The sequence below is a fragment of the Epinephelus moara genome, chromosome 20, assembly GCF_006386435.1.
Source record: "Epinephelus moara isolate mb chromosome 20, YSFRI_EMoa_1.0, whole genome shotgun sequence".
NCBI lineage: Eukaryota > Metazoa > Chordata > Actinopteri > Perciformes > Serranidae > Epinephelus > Epinephelus moara.
This window is the reverse complement of record NC_065525.1, coordinates 2,809,337-2,828,764: the sequence shown is the minus strand read 5'-3', so window position 1 is coordinate 2,828,764 and position 19,428 is coordinate 2,809,337. Positions and strand designations below refer to the sequence as shown.

The window sequence follows — 19,428 nt, the reverse complement described above, 5'->3', positions numbered from 1 at the left end:
TTTTCCCTGTTAAAGGGTTTTTTTTGGGGAGTTTTTCCTTATCCGCTGCGAGGGTCATAAGGACAGAGGGATGTCGTATGCTGTAAAGCCCTGTGAGGCAAATTGTGATTTGTGATATTGGGCTTTATAAATAAAATTGATTGATTGATTGATTGATTGATTGATTAACTCGAGCTGCACGGGAGGAAAAGAGACGCAATTGTCCCACCTGCTCAGGTTAATCCAGAAAAGTTAATCAATGTCCAGAAATATGGACTTCATTGAAACCGTGGCCGTCTTCACGTTATAAAATTTATGGATTTTGTCCACGATCCAAACCCATAGTGTAGCTAGATCCCGAACCCGGGTCTGGATACCTTTGTCGTGAAGCTGTTGCCGCAGCGGCCAGAATTCACCCCGAAGCCGTCTCCGTTGAGCTGACATGTCAGTGGTAATTCTGACAGGTTGATCCTGGTACTTTAGCTCTTGGGATTTAGCAGCTTCCAGGATATCTAACTTCTTTTGGAAGTGAAGAATTTTAAATATTACCGCCCAGCGCTTGTTGGATTGCGGTGGAGGGCCAATTCTATGAGCTATTTCAATATCGTGCGCCTGGATTGGAATTGACAGGAGGTCGGTGAGGAAATTGGCAAGAAATGACACCATACTGTTGCCGGCTTCACTCTTCTCTGGTAAATTCAACAATCTCAAATTGTGCCGTCTTGATCGATTTTCCAGTTGGTCGATTTCAGTGAGAGCCTCCTGTAAATCCTTTTCCAGCATTTGAATGCGTAATTCATGCTTGTCCAGCTTGGATGCGTGCTCATAAAGTTCGGCCTCAGTTTTCTCCAGTCTGTTCCCAATGGACTCCACAGACGCCGTCAGACGGTCTAACTTGGAAGAAAGAGTGTCTATTTTGTCCATTTTTACTGTCAGAGCTTGGTTAGATTCCACAAGTGCGTTCAGAGTTTGCTGTAGCTTTTCCATTTCTTTGGAGCGAGTGGACATTTAAACTGCGGGTGTTTCCGATCAGGGCTGATTGTTTGTTTGTTTGTTTGTTTGTTAAACAAACGTTCTTAACTCATAATCAATTTAGGCCGCAGAGAAAAAGAAAAAACACAGTAAAGAGATAAGGTAGCCTTACTCTTCTGTCAGTTCATTCTGAGTTAAAGGGTCGATATTTTCCCCTAGAGTCTGACCCGCACGTCTCTACTCGCTGCCGTCCGCCATCATCCTATCCCACACCTATTGTTGACTTTGCAATCTTTGTTACTTTGGCAGATCTGACACCTCTCTCTTTGGCTGATCTCACTATTGTGGGGATGCTATGACAGAACAAGCCAGAAATCCCCCCTCTGATGAAGGCTTCCAAGAGGTTCACAGCACAGAATTTGGATTCAGTGGCAACCTTCCCATGGTCAGCTATGTGAGACAGAAAGGAACGGCTGTTGTTCTCCTGAGCACGACACCACAACAAAGTGGTGGATGAAAATAGCAGAAAGAAAAAAACAGAAGTGATCACAATCTACAACAGGACCAAAGTAATGTAACACCATGGATCAGAGGGTTGGCACCTACACCTGCAATCACCAAACACAGAGGTGACCCATGGTGCTGTGGTAGAACATGCTTGAAATCACCACCCTGAATGCCTGTACCTTTTTCACAGCTCAGCAACCTGAATTCAAGAATGGCTTTACCAGTGCATGACAGCTCCTCCTCAATGAGCTCTCAAAGGATCACACCACACATGAGGAGTCAAATAAAAGGCTGCCCCCAACTGCAAACCCTGATTATTGAAGGAATGGGAAGATGTTGGGTGACAAAAGCCACAGCCCAGCCACAGGAAATAAGCAGAGCCAGCCAAAGAGACAGAGGTGTCAGATCTCCCCAAGCAACAAAGATCACAAAGTCAACAATAGGTGTGGGAAATGTAATGTACCTGTGTGCAATGTTTACAGCCAGAGACAGGTGATTTCTCTCACACACACACACACATGCACACACACAGACACACACGTGCACAAAAAAGAATATTGACATTTTTCAATTGCTGTTGTGTGTAATTTTTTTTATTAATTCAAAAAGATTTTAAAAATGCTAAAAAAAAAGTTAAAAAAAATTCAAACATGAAATCATTCTTGTGTGAACTAAAGTATAATATAAAATGCAATACAAATGATTCCTAAATATTCCTGACCAAAAAGACAAAAATAGCATATAAACTTATTGATCCCCATGTGGGTCATCTCTGACCCACTTATGGAAGAGTGTAAGGTCTAATCACTCATGTATCTAAGGTTTATACAGTTTACATTATTGTTCATTACTGAATTGATTTTCGGTAATGCTGGTGGAAGAATATAAGTTTATATCACCCTGTTCATCACTGTGTGACCAGAAACAAATGTTGCCCACAGATACCAATCAACTAAGCAATGTATTTATTTTTTTGTCAAATTAAATTATAGAAAATACAATTTCAGCTGAATGTGTTATGTTCAGTTCATTTTTTTACACTGCTGATTCAGATACAGTTGACAGACTGCAGGAGCTGCAGGTCCCTCAGGCTGCAGTGATGTGACTAGATGATGGAAAATCTAAATGTGAAGGGAAGTGGTGACCAGTACGTGTCTTTGGTAAGTGGATTTATAGATACACACACAGTATCTGTGGATGTGGTTAAGGGTGTCAGGAACAGAAAGTGACCACTCTGCACTGAGTGCAGAAAATATTCACTGGAGAAATACCACAGCCAGACAGACGGCAACATGTAAATTGAATATTTAATTCTGTGGTTTTTGTACACAAACTGTGATAGCATCTGTTATGCTTACTAAACTCTTTTAATAGTTTTTCCAGTATACACTAAACATGTCTGAGGGATTGCTGTAGCTCATTGAAGACTGTATTACTACTCATATAATCCTGGGTTATTTAATTTGCAATTGATCCCGACATATATAACCAAGATCTTTTACAGGAATGTCCTTTAGAGCATCACATACAACATAAATTAAATCATATAAAAACAAGGACCACAAACTATATTTAAATAGATAAAATACAAAGACAATAATCAAGTATCAAACACATGATCAGACGTGCTATTAAGGGATAATAACATTTTCAAAATGCCAGCAGTTAATACACTTCAAGGAAAGTAGAATCAGATATGTAATGGATAATAGACAAACTGTCAACAATCAATAAAATTTTGACCACATAAAATAGACTAAAAACGCTCATAACTAGACTAACTCATCTCCATATCAGAAAGGCTAGTTTCCAAAGCACTGAAAGTAGTCAAGTTTCAAGGGTTCATTTATTGTCCTCTTACAACACAGGATCACACAACAAAATGCATATGTAGTTTCTTTAAAAATAGAAAAAGAAAAAAACAAACCAAAAAAACATAATGCATTGAGTGTTTGTTTTTTTGTTTTTTTAATTTGCAACAGGATATATGAAAAACAATACAAACAGCAGTAACTACAAAACTGTTGAATTTTCGGGGCAGATAATATGACCAGCATCTCAACATTAAAAATTCAACAACGAAACTGTTATGACAGTTCAACTTAGGACCCAAATGTAAACACAACCAAGGAACTGGGAATGGTTAAAGCCACAGTGTGTAGGAATTTCTCCCAAATCGTATATTACATTCAAACGGATAGCGCACTCTAGTGCCTCACTTTTTCAAACGTGTATTGCAACAACGGTAGCCACTGTGTACCAAAAAGCTGGCTGATAACATTGATGAAACAATGTCATCCGATACTTCATGGTGTATTCATTCAGGCTCCTACACAGACACACGTGACGTGAGTTGACAAACCCCCTCCTCACCATGCTGGCTGTGTTTACAACATAGGACTGTTGGGGCAGGTGTAAATCAAAACAAACCAATCATGTCTTGTCTTTTGACAACTGACAAGTGGCTCAACCTCACACACCTCATCCCTCTCCTCGTATCACCGCACCACTGATAGCGGCCTGTTGGGGGAAAAAAATGACAGGCAGGCCAGCAGGCCAATCACAGCGTTTAAAACCTAAAACCTTTTGGTAACACTTTATACTAAGGTACTGTAATAAGCGTTAAGCACAAATTAACAGTTAATGAGCACTTACAAGACGGTATAAGATGCTTATTAACATTAATAACATAATAAGACTATATAAGTGTTTATTACAGCATAACTGACAGTTAATATTGCTTATAGCAGCATTATAAGCACTTAATAGAAACTTTGGTAACAGTTTATAAACCTATACTAAATATTAATAAGATGTCTATTTACATTAATCATAATTTATAAGAGTTAATTATAGAATAATAACCACATTTATTACTGGTTTATAAGACACTATAAGACCCTATAAGATGAAATTAATAAGGTGTTTATTAACATTAATAAGACCTAAAGAGTGTTAATAATAGTATACAACACATTTATTATTGGCTTATAAGATATTATTGGGTACTAGAACATCCTTTAGAGTTTATAGACAATTTATCAATATTAACAAGATGTTTATTAACATTAATGAGACTATAAAGGTGCGTTCACACCAAACGCGTATTCGCAAATTCGCGCGTCAAGATTACATACAAAGTGAATGCAAAGACGCGAATTCGCGTCGCGATTAGACGCGAAATTCGCGTCCTACGCCTCATCGCTCGAGTTGAAAATATTGAACTTTTGAGGCGAATTCGCGTGACTCTGTACCGCGAAAGCCAATCAGCGTTGAGATTCTCCCGACGTCACTGACGTCAGTGACGTCTTGACGCCCTGACGTTCAGTTGTTGATGCCAAGATGGAGGAGAAGGTTGTGACCTGACGTTCAGTTGTTGATGCCAAGATGGAGGAGAAGGTTGTGATTGCGGTGTGCGGCTACCCGGAGCTCTATGACACAATGTGTCTACTCTACAGAGACCGCAACAAAAAGGAGCAGGCTTGGGTGAAAGTCGCCGAGGAGACTGGTGTACCTGGTAAGTTCTGTAAATATGTGTCTTTTATTAGTTTTCAGAATGGTTGTACTATGAACGTTAACGTTAGCACTAGCTTAGCTCCAGTTAGCACAGCCGGCTTCCCCGCCATAATGTACTTGTCTGTTAACGTTACCGATTGTGTTTTTTGTCAGTGGATCAATGTCGAAAGAAATGGAAGAGCCTCAGGGACACTTATTTAAAGGAAAGGAGGAAGGAGGCAGAGAAAAAGAGCGGGGCAGCGGCAGGGCCAGTGAAGAGGTGGAAGTACTCTGCGGTCCTTTCTTTCCTCGACCCCTTCATAACCCCGAGGGAGACCAGCGGCAACATGGGTCGGGGGGTCGAGGATAGGGCCGCAGGGTACAGAGAGTCGGAAGCAGGGCCGGTCGAGGACCAGGGAGAGGCAGCAGGCCCCTCAGGGATTGAGTCCGGAGGTTTGTTGACAGATGAAGATGCACACAGATAAAGCATTGCAAACTTATAGAAGAGATTTCTGTATCGATGGATAACTGACTTGTATAGATGTCTCAGTATAGAGATTTCTTTTCACAGCCTGTACTATAAATACTGACAAAGACGATTTGAAAATACCCTATACTAATATGTATTCTCACCTACAAAACCTGAAATTAAAACACTTGGATATTGAATGGAACAAGCCCATGGAAGAACACAAAAACACCAGAAGTCATTGCTGCATTAAAGGGTTGTGGAGGCTAGATATTACCATGGCTGGAACTGTATGATGTGTTAATATGGGTGCATTTGTAAAATGCTTTTTGTGCTGTAATTGACAGTGAAAGCTAGAATGATTGAGACAATTAAAATGTAACAAAAAAACTAAAGACACCTTTGTCACTACTACAGACCACCAAGCACCGGACTCTCCCAACAGCAGTGACACAGAACCTGCTCCTGCTGCCTCTCCCGCTGACGGCCCTGCTTCTGGCTCTTCTTCTGGCCCTGCCACTGCCCCTGCTGCTGCACGAGGGAGAGCACCCAACGGTATGAGTATAATTTTTGCATGGTGTTTTTCACCATGAAAAGTACCTTTCAAAGTTACTTTCAGTTTGACTCATATCTTTTTGTCTGTTGCCTGATTTCAATATTTTAACAAATATTCACTTAGATATTGTGTAACTTAGACCTTTTGAATTGATTGGACGCAGCAGTTTATGTTTCCAAAAAATATGTTTCCATTTCACACAGTGACGAGAAGGGCCAGGAAGAGAGGGAGGGAGGACGGAGAGACCAGGCAGAGCCAAATTGAGGAGCTGCTCCTGGAGGCCCTCAAGAGGCAGGCGCAGCCTGGTCCACCTGCTCCACCTGATCCTCCTCGTCAGCCTCCCTCGGAGGATGAAATGTTCCTCCTCAGCCTGGTTCCTTCCCTGCAGAGATTGTCGCCCCAGCGGAAGGAGTATGTGAAATTTCACATACACAAATTAATTTTTGAAGCCAGCCCTGTTGTGCTAAATTTTGATCATTGTGAGTAGCTTTTTAGCTAATGGTGCAACAATCTCTGCAGGGAACGAACCACGCTTGTCCGTTTTTTAAAAATAGGTGTCCCTGAGGCCTCCATTTCAAATTGTTCACCCAAGCCTGCTCCTTTTTGTTCTCTGTAGAGTAGACACGTTATTTGTATATATGTTCACTTTTTATGTTTTATACTGGAAGATTTATATATATATATATATATATATATATATATAAAAAAAAATCTACCTCAGCTGTCTTTCGTCTTCTTTCCTACAGAAACAATTCTCATCTGATTTCATATATTTATTGCACACACAGAACATTGTGTACTGTATTCTGTAGGTTCCAGCTGTGCAGAAGCTTTTAACATAAAGTACACAAAAGAAAATAAATATTGCAGGATGTTTGCTCAGTAGTAATGTGTAGGTGGCTCTTAAAAGAGCCGTTTTGTGAGTGCTTGCACACTAGACGTTGGCCTGCCACGGGACCGTTCCCTCTGCCGAGAAGTAAGCTGCGAAGGTCTCCCGAACCCTGATGGCCTCTCTTGCTGAGTTGTTCGCAGCCAGTCTTCCCAGACCTGGCAGAGGCTCCACCACACCATCGGAGATGCTCCCCCTCATTGCAGGCGCTGGGGTCGTCTTCCGCAGGAAGTTGTGCAGGACACAGGTCGCCTTCACACACTTCTCCGCAATGTCGGGCTGGAGCTCCATGGCACGCCGGTACATCCGCCACTGGGATGCAAGGATCCCAAAGGCGTTCTCCACCACCAGCCGTGCCCGGGACAGACGGTAGTTGTAGATCCGCCGGTCTCTGGTAAGTGTGCGCCCGGGGAATGGCCTCATGAGGTTTCTCCGGAGTGGAAAGGCCTCATCCGCGACAAACACATGTGGCTGGGGTCCCCTGTGGTCAGCTCCTGGTAACAGCCGGTCAGCAGGCAGCTGGAGGGTACCAGAGCGAAGCGCTCGACCAAAGGCTGAGTTGGCCAGGATACCGCCATCACTGGTCCTGCCGTAGCCCCCGACATCGATCACCCTGAAGCAATACCGGGAATCCACAACAGCAAGGAGGACTATTGAGAATGTCCCCTTGTAGTTGTGGTACTGGGATCCCGAATGTGCAGGGGCTTTCAGGACCACATGCTTCCCATCCACAGCGCCACAGCAGAGAGGAAAATTCCACCGCTCCTCAAACCCCTCTGCGATGGACCTCCACTCCTCTGTGGTGGGCACAGCCATGAACTCCTCCACGAGGCAATCCCAAATAGCTGTGACTACAGCTGGAACTATCAGGGAAACAGTGGAGACCCCAACGCGGAAACTGTTTGCAATGGTCCTGAAGGAGTCACCAGTGGCCAGGTATCTGCAGCATAGAAGAAAACATTAAATTTAGCTGAGTTGAAGTGAATGTAGGTGGCAGTCTACATCAAATCTGTTGTTACTTGTACTATTTTATTGATATGGCTGAACAGGTGAAAGTACTCAAGTATTTATGCTATTACATTATTGCAGTGGATAAAATGAGCTAATTTTCTATTGAAATGCATGACAAGCAGGTCAAGATCTAGGATTTACCCATAAATTGTACAAATTGCACATGAATTCAGACTTTTCATAAATCGACATCATGAAGTAGACTAGTAATTTCATCAGCCTTTTACATGCTGTTATCTTACATACTGTATATGTATGTGTGTGTGTAATTTTATGTAACATTACGTTTTTAACATGTTTTTTGTTCATTTTGTGTCTATTTTTAAAGTGAAGCACACAGTGCATGTTTTTTGTTGTAAAGCACTTTGAGCTGCATTTCGGGTATGACAGGTGCTATACAAATAAAGATTATCATTATATTATGCCGTTATTACATTATAGTTTTGATCCGTTTACTGAAATTGAATCACAGCAAAATGTGGGTTCATACCACTATAGTGTCAGATAAGCCAACGTATGACTTGCTAGATACAGTGAATATTTAATGATTTTGACAATAAACAATAAACTGCTACTCACCGGAGACAGATGGACAGGCTCTCCTGCCGGGAGATCCTGGCGCCAACCCTCGCCAACAGGTCCTCAAACTGGGCCCCAGTCAGCCTGAAGTACCGCTGAAAGCGGCAATCACCCAGACGGAGTTCCTGGAGGAGGTGGTGAAACTCGCCGAGCTGGATGCGCTTCTGCAGGATAGGGTGAACCCAAAAACGAGCAGAGCAGTGGTGGTGGTTATCTCTGCCATGGTTGAGGAGAGAATGGCGGGCAAGATGTTGTTATCTAGTGAAAATGGGCAGGCTCGCTACTCGCGCGACGCGATAACGTAAATTAACAAAATGGTCAGGCGTCTAAACCCACGCGTTACGCGCAGCGTGTTACTCGCGTCACTCGCGTGCAAATCGCTTCACTCGCGTCCGGTGTGAACGCACAGTAAGAAGTTAATATAAATGCCATATTACGGTTAATAAATGCTTAATTATGCACTTATTAATAGTAAATAATGATCTTTGCAGCTACCGGATCTAAAGTGGGAACAGTGTCGTATAAAGGTTAATAAATCATTAATATGCACTTATTAACAGCTCATACTGCATCTTTGCAGCTACTGGATCTAAAGTGGGCACAGTGTCATATAAAGGTTAATAAATCATTAATATCCACTTATTAACAGCTCATATTGCATCTTTGCAGCTACTGGATCTAAAGTGGGAACAGTGTCATATAAAGGCTAATAAATCATTAATATGCACTTATTAACAGCTCATATTGCATCTTTGCAGCTACTGGATCTAAAGTGGGAACAATGTCTTGTTGATATTCATAAACTCTTTATTATGCACTCACTGAAGTTAATAATTCTATTAATTATGCACCTATTGCAACATCCAGATATCAATCATTATTTCAACATTAAAGAATTCTGATGTGTTTTTTTTCACTCTAGTATGTTATTATTTTCTTTAGCAAAGGGAATCTCATTTCCTCAAAATGGCATCCTGAGACAAACATGAGTTATTTGAACTTAAAAAATTGGAGTAGATTGATTCAGAGTTAGTTGCTTTATTCACTCGTGATGAGAATTCAGCCTACCAATGGTGGTGAAAACAAAACATAAGGACATATTTCCTTTTCATATTGATTTTTAATGCAACCACTATTGTCAAAAATAGGAAAAAAGGATTGGAAACCCTAATAGTTGAGTTCTAAAAAAAAATGACAGATCTGAGTTCATTTGGCTTTTTCAAAAGTTTTGTTACTTAGATTGACTGTTTGGGAATACAGTGTTCCACAAAGCTTCCTGTAACCCATCAGTTTTCTGAAAGTGAGTGACAAAAGACTCAACATCGGCCAGGCCAAAGGTGGCCAGGTCAGTGATGTCCTCAGGCCAGTTGCTTAGGTCATACATGGTTGCAGCGGCCTTCAAGACACCCTCATCAAGGTTGCCAAACCGCATGGTGAGGTTGTCACAGAAGCCATTGATTAGTTTATCTTTCACTTTGTGGAAGTCATCATCCACTTGTTTCCTGTTGAGTTTTACACCAGAGAAGGTGTTTCCGGGAAAAGGTCCCACTTCATCCAGGAACTGCTTCAGATGCTGACCTGGGACTGTCTGAAATACTTTTGCTGTCACGATTGCTAAACATACACCGTAGCATACAAATTCCTCTCTAGGGAGTTTATTTTGTTTACCTGCATGGCTACAAGACACCATCTGCAATGTCAGCCCATCCCTCTGAAAGAGAAGGCTCAGAATTAAACCCATAAACACATTTAATCTAACTTCCCTTGTTTTTAATCCGCAGCCTAGTACTGAATTACTCTCACAATGGTTTCACAATAATAAAACACTAACTCACTGGGCCTGATACAAACTTCAATTGCCAAAATGTATGAAATGGTCCTTTAACCTTACTGACTGAGAGGAATGAAGTCAGGCTATGGCGTTAGCATATCAGCAGGAGTTAGCATGAACATGACGCAGCCTTTATCCATTAGCCTGCTCAACATAACACACAGCTCATGATGCTCCTAACACATTCACTCTGCTCGTCCTGCTTCACACAATTTATTGTCACTGTTGTATCTCAACCATATGCATCTTCACACACATTTCACTCACTTTAACTCACACAGAATGTCATTAGCGACGCACTAAGCTACCGAAGCTATTTCTAGGGGCACCCTCCACGAGCCGCGACACACACACACACACACACACACACACACACACACACACACACACACACACCCGCTTAATCGCGGTCAAAGTCAATGTCAGTGTCACAGTTACACACTAAGGTTCTGCTAAAACATACTACTGTTATCTGGGTGTTCATTATACTCAGCTTACCTGTAGGAAATTTAGAAACATGACTGGCTGCTAGTTGAAGCACGACCTTCATCTCTGTAGCTAAAGTTGCTAGCCTAATTATTACTGACTGAATGAACCGAGTACACTCTCTTCTGATTAACTGTAACATTACCGTCATTATCATAAACATCAAAATTTAGAACACACAGTCACATTTTATAACTCTGTAAGGCCATCATGCACATGATTAGCTGAGTTGCTAGTGTTAGCTATCGCAATGAACTAGAACTAGCTAAAAGTCAACAAGCTAACATTAGCCTAAAGCCTACTTTAACAAACTAACTTACTACAGGGGCAGAAACAGATGGCACATCGTCTTCAGAGTCCCGAAGCCAAGTGTCGCATCCTACTCCAACTGGAGCGGCACTGGAGGAGCTTGCATCAGTTTTTTCAACCATCTCAGCATTGCTGTGTTCTGTGCTCTGATGTGGAGTGGCGAACACCCAGCGTGAACGCCATGTAGTGAGTTGAGTTCCGTGTGTGTGCATGCGTGCGCGTGTGGAGCCAGATCAGGTGCAGCAAAAGCCACTGTATTTTTGCTGTTCATAGGTTTTTATTGAAATTATTCAAGCGACAAGCGCGACGTTCAGATATCCATATATAATGACGTTGTAAATAACACCCATTTCGATATTGCTTTGACCTTTTTTTTTGCTGTCCCGGAATTGTCCCAGACACATCATCTCTGTGTCCCAGTAGCAATTTTTATAGTCCCCGGGACGTCGGGACACCGTTAGTTTCGAGCCCTGAGAGCATATTAATGATTTATTAACCTTTATACGACACTGTTCCCACTTTAGATCTGGTAGCTGCAAAGGATCATTATTAACTAACTGATAATTAATTTAATCTGATAGGGTCTTATAGTGTCTTACAAACCGGTAATAAATGTGGTTATCATTCTATAATTAACCCTTATAAATCATAATTAATGTAAACAGACATCTTATTAATATTTAGGATAGCTTTATAAACTGTTATCAAGTTTCTATTAAGTGCTTATAATGCTCCTATATGCAATAATAACTGTGTTAATTATGCTCTAATCAACACTTATATAGTCTTATTAATGGTAATAAACATCTTATTCTGTCTTATAAGTGCTCATTAACTGTTAATTGGTGCTTATTAAGCATTATTACAGTACCTTAATATAAAGTGTTACCGTATTTGGTTTACATTATAAAATACATTACTGCATTGTAATGTTTTAAGAGTGTTTTTGACAGATACTTGTTTACATTTGGTCTGGCAAAGCTTTTTTTAAACAGGGGAACACACTGCAGGTGGATATGACAAAGAGGAAATAATAACCGGTGAGAGGGTGAGGGGTGAAGTAAGGGGGAAATATGAGGAACTCATGGGTTGAGCACATCCGTTGGGAAACTCCATGCTATTGCATTTTTGGAGTTTCACATCCACATGAGTGGTTCTCAGTCTCCATGGTGACTCATTAGTGATGAGAAGCCAGTCAGGAAAATGTGTGTTTGTTGTAAATGAGTATATCAGAGAAAACAGAGGAGGAGGGGTGATAATTTCAGTACTGGCAGCTTCTGTCCTTGTCAGTCCAACATTCATCTCTCCAGCTGTAAACATGCTGCTGCTGCTCCTACTGCTGTCATCAGTGAGTTACACTTGATTTCCTACTCTTACAAACCAAGGACAAAAGTGTAAGATAGAACACTTTATAACATTAAACTGAGGCTTTTCTTCTTTCTTTTTTAGTTCTTTTAGTGCAGTCTCTTTACTATCCTTATAAGTCTCCTGTATTGAACATCAGTGTTTTTATGTGTGTGTGACTGCAGGGTGTTGGCAAGGCTCAGCGTGTGATGGGCCAGAAGAATAATGGCTCGTGTGTTTGTGAGGTGAACTCCAAAATGTGGTCATTCCCTGCTGCGAGTTACGGGGCCGTGCTGCAGCAGGTTCAGTCCTGTGAGGGATCGCTGAAGAGCCTGCAGGAAAAGGTAAGAACTAAGGTTAACCAGCACCATTTTACAGTAGCCAGTGTGGTACGTAACTCAGTCGAGTCCAGTTCAGTTCCACCTCTTATTTGATGGATTATATTTTAACAGTGGTGTTGAGCCATAAGCACTAGTAATAAGGATTTATTATAATTATTATTAAAGCAACAATGATAGGTTTTCAATGTGGTGAGTCCCCAGGACCCTCAGGTGGTCATTTGAATGGGTCCCCAATAAAAAAAATGACAAATTGTAGTGTTAAACTGGTGTTTTCTGTTCTATGGTTCTAATTATGGTTCTATTCATGTATGTTGAAAATGTATTTGAAAGTTAAACAAATAAAATCCCAAATCTGAAAACCTTATTAAAGAGAGCAGCCAGGGATGAGAGAAGGGGTGAGAGCAGGGATGAGAGCAGGTGGGCAGGTGGACAGGTGTCAGATTTGTTCAGAGCACCAGAACAAATGGTAAATGGACTGGACTTGCATAGCACTTTTCTAGTCTACTGACCACTCAATGCACTACAACACTACATGTCACATTCAGCCATTCACACACACATTCACACACCGGTGGCTAAGGCTACCATACAAGGTGCCACCTCCTACTCAGTAACTATTCACACGCAATCACACACCAATGTAACAGCCATTGGGAGCAAACTGGGGTTCAGTATCTTGCCCAAAGACACTATGATATGTAGACTAGAGTGAGTCAGTGGTTTCTCTGATATGAGAAATGCTTTCTAGTGAAGTCACCTGAGGCCACAGTTTCAACATGGATTGGTTGTTAACAATGTAGCATCGGGAAAAAAATGAGTCCCCGGGATGCATTGATAGTGAGTTTATGATGTCCTTTCAGACTTTAATGCATCAGGGACACAGGACACGTACCTAGCAACATCACTTTTATTATCGGGCACATGCATAGATTGACCCCAGGTGGTGATCAAGCACCTGCCCTTTTGCCCTCTCCTCTTGTCTTATATTTTCCCCTTCTCCTCTTTCTTTTTTAAATAGTCATGCACTAATTCTTATAATTATCTTCTTAATACGCTTTAAATATTCTTAAAGAATCCCAGAAAATAGACGTGTGCACCCTGTGCTTCTCCTCTCCTCCTCTGCAATCTTTACACACCATAAACCCCAAATTGCATGTCATTTTTGTTTGTTTTAATTCTCAAAGACATAAGGTCGGAGATGTAAACATTATTTCAAAATGAGTTTTGATTTTAAAAGACACATGAAAGTGTGTAAGTAATTCAGAGTTTGTCTCCACCCAATCCGGGCAGAGTTGGAGAGAGACGGTGTGGTTTTACACAAGACTAGCTGACTTGTTGTTAAGTTTAATGGTGGGTTGTTGCCCATGTTAGGCTGGCTGTGATATGTTTAACAGTGGTCTAATGTCACAACAGAGATAAAGTATGCCGGAGTTTGGGGCAGGTCAGGGAGACGTGATGCTGCTCTGCAGGGCACTCGATTTGCATGCAGCTGTCACAAGTGAAATTGAAGAGAGAGGGGCAAGGGCTCGACTCAAATGCTGTTGTGATTGCTATTTACTTCATAGACCACTAATGTGTGTACATTGTGGCATTGTTTTCTTTATTGTTGCTTGTTTCAGATAAATGATACATGTAGAAAATGAAATATTTCAGAAAGGATATCCTTTTTTCCACATGATCTCCTGCCCTGCAAATGTCTGTGCCTGGCACTGGTTATTATCATTATATGGATTAAGTATTGATTATATAATTGTGATTATTATGATTACTGTCAGCATTTGGACTCTTCAATTCACCCACCTTGCATGTCTTGTGACTGTGTATAGACACAGTGTCCAATAAAAAGAAGGTCATTTCTGGGGCGTCGGTGGCTTAGTGGATAGAGCAGGCGCCCCATATACAAGGCTGTTGCCGCAGCGGCGGGGTTCGAGTCCAGCCTGTGGCCCTTTGCCGCATGTCATCCCCCTCTCTCTCCCCCTTTCACACTTGGCTGTCCTATCCATTAAAGGTGAAAATGCCCAAAAACATATCTTTAAAAAAAAAAGAAGGTCATTTCTTGAACATTTCTTGTACTTGAAACTGGAATCCTGAGAACACATTAAGCCCAAGAGTTTTTTTCTGTGCTTCCCTGCAGGTGGAGCTATCCAGCCAGCGGCTCCCTGAGATCCTGGCTCTGATCAAGAATTTGACAGACCGACTGGAGCCTCACCAGTACTTGCACGACCAGGGCCTTTACACAGACTTGTCTCTGCACCTGCTGAGCCAGGAGCTCAGCCAGCTGGAGACAGACATTGTCTCCATCCACAGCCAGTTAAACAACACCCAAACACGGACACTCTCCAAAGAGGTATGGCAGAACATGAAAACTAAACACCAACATGACTAAAAAGTGATTCCTCAAGTTGCAGAGCAATAGCCTACTTGAGTATCATAAAGTAAAATGACTAAACTCTATGTAAAAACTGGGCTGTTGCATTAGCAAATAGCAATATAACACAGCAAAGAGTAAAATAATATATATAAATAAGAATGCTGTATCATGTTAGCTTATAGTGTCATGTCATGAGTATAAAACAGAAAGAAAAGTAAGAGGGTCAACCGAAATTTTGTGATTTATCAAAAGAATTAATACGATCATATGAAGACATAACTGAGTTACTTGAAATATTTTTAAGTTTAAATGTGAAGGGTTACCATATTCATCATGTTAATTGTCTGTGTGCAATGTTGTAAATGTGTGTGTGTTAGGTGGGTAAACTGCGTGCAGATGTAGTCAGGATGAAAATGTCAGACACAATTAACATGAAGACTGTCAAAGAGAAACTGCGCTATCTGAAGAACACTGCTGAATCCTGCAAGTCAATCCCCAAAGACTTCAGAGGTAAGTGTGTGCGTGTGCGTGTGCGTGTGCGTGTGCGTGTGCGTGGGCGTGGGCGTGTGTGTGTGTGTGTGTGTGTGTGTGTGAGTGAGACAATATGACTTCAGTTACCTTAGGGGACACACAACACATTTTCATCCCAACTCGTCAGATATCACCACTTTGTCAGTGGACTTTCACGTGTACATATTACATGCTAGGTATCCTACTATGTCTGTTGTTGGTATTTGGGGACTGCATGTTAATGTATGCTTGTGACATGCAGTGTGTCTTTCCAATCCCATCCCAATTCCCATCGCACTGGCAGTATAGGTGAATGCTGAGGGCACTGTCATCCATAGGGGGCGTCACAAATGGGGAAAGAAAAAAAATCTAAATGTTTAACTTTTACTATTTTTTAGTAATACTATTACAACTATTATTTTGAAATATTACATGAGGCCACAACAACATAACTACATAGCAAAGTCTACTAAATAATAGAGAGGCCTTTTTTTCTGAGTTCCTGCCTGACCCCCCTCCCCAGCTTGTTACACTTATCTGATGTCACATGAAGCCTGAAACACACTGTATCGTTATCATGTGAAAGCGACGAAAACTCTCTGGTGCCCACTCATCTACCACTACACTACTGAGAGAAGTGGATGTGCACAGACAGAACATGTAAAAAACAGAGAGCTTATTTCTACCTCTAAGCAGCCAGTGGAACAGCTTATGGAGGTTGCATTTATTTAAATTGAGAAGCGTTCAAGCTCTGTTCAGTAAAAATGAGTATTAGGAGAGGGTAAATTACAACGCTCTCATGATGTGTTCAAAATCTTGTAAACTTGAATAAATACAGCTGTTTGAAGGAGAAATTTGTTTATGTTTTCACAGCACTATAAAATAGATATTTGAGAGGGAATTTTGATGTATGATATATCATAAAAAAGGCCTTTGGCTTTTTTTTAAAAAGATGTTTTACACACGAAAGGTTATGTTAAAGGTTGTTTCGTAAATGCGTATTATTGAATTTGTGCTTATTCAAAGGTCGTGTAATGACGAACTGAATGACTTAAAAAACTGTTCATTTATGTTTTATTGTGTAGATTACTGTGTTTCCCTGGCACAAAAGAAGAATGAATAGCAACAACAAACAAACAAACAAACAAACAGAAACACCAATATAAAAACATTGGCTATTGGCCAAATTGTTATTTTAAACATTGGTATCAGTATCGGCCCAGAATTTCAAAATTGGTGGATCTCTAGTTCAATTAGAAAGTTAATTTGTACATTTTATTATTACTTTATCATGTCATATATTGTCGGTGAAGATTCTCAGTCATCCAGGTCATGGTAATCGTAAGTGCTAATAGCGTAGCTAGCTGATCCCCCCTCAGATGACTTCACAAACAGAGGGGTTGGCTTATGACACTACTTATCACCCACCTACAATGCAGTCTTGGGATCCCTCCCCAGACGATTTCACACCTATTCACCCCTGGTCCCACCTGACCCTAACGACTCACATGGTGGCCAGGTGGGTCAACGACTCACATTGTGATCTTAACGACTCTGAAACTAAGAGCTCACGTGACCCCTACGACTCTGCAAGGGTTCCCACCCACACAAGGTTTATAGCCTGCGACTTCGTACCAGTCATTCAGAACTGAAGAAGCTTCTTGGATGAGAGGTGAAACGTCTTCAAGAAACGCGAGCAAGTCCAGTTGCCTACGCTATTAGCACTTACGAATGTCATATATTATTTTATTGTTTATTCTTCTGAACAAGATAATCTGATAATTGATTTATATGATTATTATAACACATGTACCACGTTACTGTACTGAAATTTGGTAATTTGGCATTTTCGTAACAAACGTGCAGTACTTTGACTATTGAGCTGCAGCAAACAACATGTTTTTTTTTGTTTGTTTTTTAGATGTGCTAGAACCGCCACTGAACAAAAGCATGTGGTATATGTATATGTACATGTACATGTACATGTATATGTACATATGTATATATATATATATATATATATATATATACAGAGAGAGAGAGAGAGAGAGAGAGAGATGATAGATGATATTATAAACTGTGCTGGACATTTGCCTTCTCATCTCTGTTTCCAGGTCAGCACCCGCACTGCCTCAAAGGCCTGATGTCCAACATTAGTGATCCTGTCACGACCAAGGTCAGTCCCTATGGTAAGAGCTATATATCTGGATCTTGGGGCAAACAGGCCCAGGTGGACAGTGAAGGGCAGAGGAACAGCTACTGGGTTCAGCCTCTGCTCAACAGCCACATCTGGGGCAACACCCTGCGCGTATATCAAACCCATGAAGACTTCATGGCCTCCGCCAACCATAGGGACTTTACCTTTGCTCCATCCTACACTCACGCAGACGCCATTGAGGGTCCCAGTGCTGCTTTATATGGTGAAGCGCTGTACTACCACTGCTACCGCTCTGCAGATGTCTGCCGCTACGATCTGAACAGCAACACCGTCAAGCGGGTGACACTGCCAGGAACTGGCGTGGGCTTCAACAACAAGTTCCCATATTGTTACTATGACTGCCGGGCCAATACTGATGTGGATATAGAGGCAGATGAGATGGGACTATGGGCCCTCTATGCCACTGTCGGTAACCATGGTAATCTAGTGGTGAGCCGGCTAATTTGGGACAATGAGGCTGAGACACTTAATGTCTCACAGACATGGGAGACAAGGATATTCAAGAGGGCAGTGAGCAACGCCTTCATGGTGTGCGGTGTGCTCTATGCCACTCGTTATGTTGACGAATACAGCGAGGAGGTGTTCTACGCCTTCGACACAGCAACAGGCAAAGAAGACAACTCACTGGCACTGCCAATGGAGAAGGTAGCTAAAGGAGTGGCCAGCCTGAGCTATAACCCCACCAACAGGATGATCTACATGTATAACGATGGATATCTACTGGCCTACCAGGCCCACTTCTGAGCTTAAGCTGTTGTAACTGGCTATTTCCTGCAATTTATTCATGCATATCATGTACAACAAGAATTACACATAACTAAAGGTGATGCAGCTCAATATATGTCGAACCATATCGTATTAGCAGTCAGGTATTCAATGTTGTTATTTGTAGAGCATATCACATACTGTAAGTGGTAACAAATGTTTGTAATGTAACACAGAATGTTATCAAGTTGGACAATCAATAAAAATAAATCACATAATAAAAACTGTAAAAATTTACTTTAATAGCATTTTTTTTTTTTAGAAAAGTGAATGGAATATTCACATTTAAAAGATGCCCAGATGGAATTGGTTTTAGGAGCACCGTTCTCTGTGATTTCTGCAGTAAGGAATTTTCGTACCATCGCAGTATGTCAAGCCTGAAATATCACCTCAACGCAAAGCATTTCGCAACAAACCCAGAGGTCCGAACTAGCACAGCCTTTGATGCAAAATGGATTGCAATGGACTGTAAAGCAGTTTCGGTGGTAGAGGATAGGAGGGCAATTGTGTTGAAAATCCAGCAGTTTTACTATGACACATCTGCTAAAATTCATTTGACCTGAATTTTTTTCAATACGTCCCATTAGCGAAAGTTGATGTATGCGATTACACCAACACGCATGTAATTAATTAGATTAGACAGCCCTAATATATATATGTGTGTGTATATATATATATGTATATATATATATATATATATATATATATATATATGTGTGTATATGTATATATGTATATATATATATATATATATATATATATGTGTGTGTGTGTATATATATATATATATGTATGT

At 41.1% G+C, this 19,428-nt stretch overlaps 2 protein-coding genes across 2 annotated transcripts; one reads left to right on the top strand and one right to left on the bottom strand.

The window, feature by feature from the left end:
* Positions 1 to 6,704: 6,704 nt before the first annotated feature.
* Positions 6,705 to 8,487, bottom strand: LOC126407421 (uncharacterized). The gene is made up of 2 exons (XM_050072294.1): positions 8,458 to 8,487; positions 6,705 to 7,807 (listed from the first exon to the last, which is right to left on the bottom strand). Exon 2 carries the CDS (start codon positions 7,681 to 7,683, stop codon positions 6,913 to 6,915), a length of 771 nt encoding a protein of 256 aa, XP_049928251.1. The 5' UTR covers positions 7,684 to 7,807; positions 8,458 to 8,487; the 3' UTR covers positions 6,705 to 6,912.
* Positions 8,488 to 12,266: 3,779 nt separating this feature from the next.
* Positions 12,267 to 18,869, top strand: LOC126408055 (olfactomedin-like). Its single transcript, XM_050073412.1, has 5 exons — positions 12,267 to 12,431; positions 12,613 to 12,771; positions 14,903 to 15,115; positions 15,517 to 15,649; positions 17,764 to 18,869. Exons 1-5 carry the CDS (start codon positions 12,267 to 12,269, stop codon positions 18,609 to 18,611), a joined length of 1,518 nt encoding a protein of 505 aa, XP_049929369.1. The 3' UTR covers positions 18,612 to 18,869.
* The last annotated feature ends 559 nt before the right edge of the window (positions 18,870 to 19,428 follow it).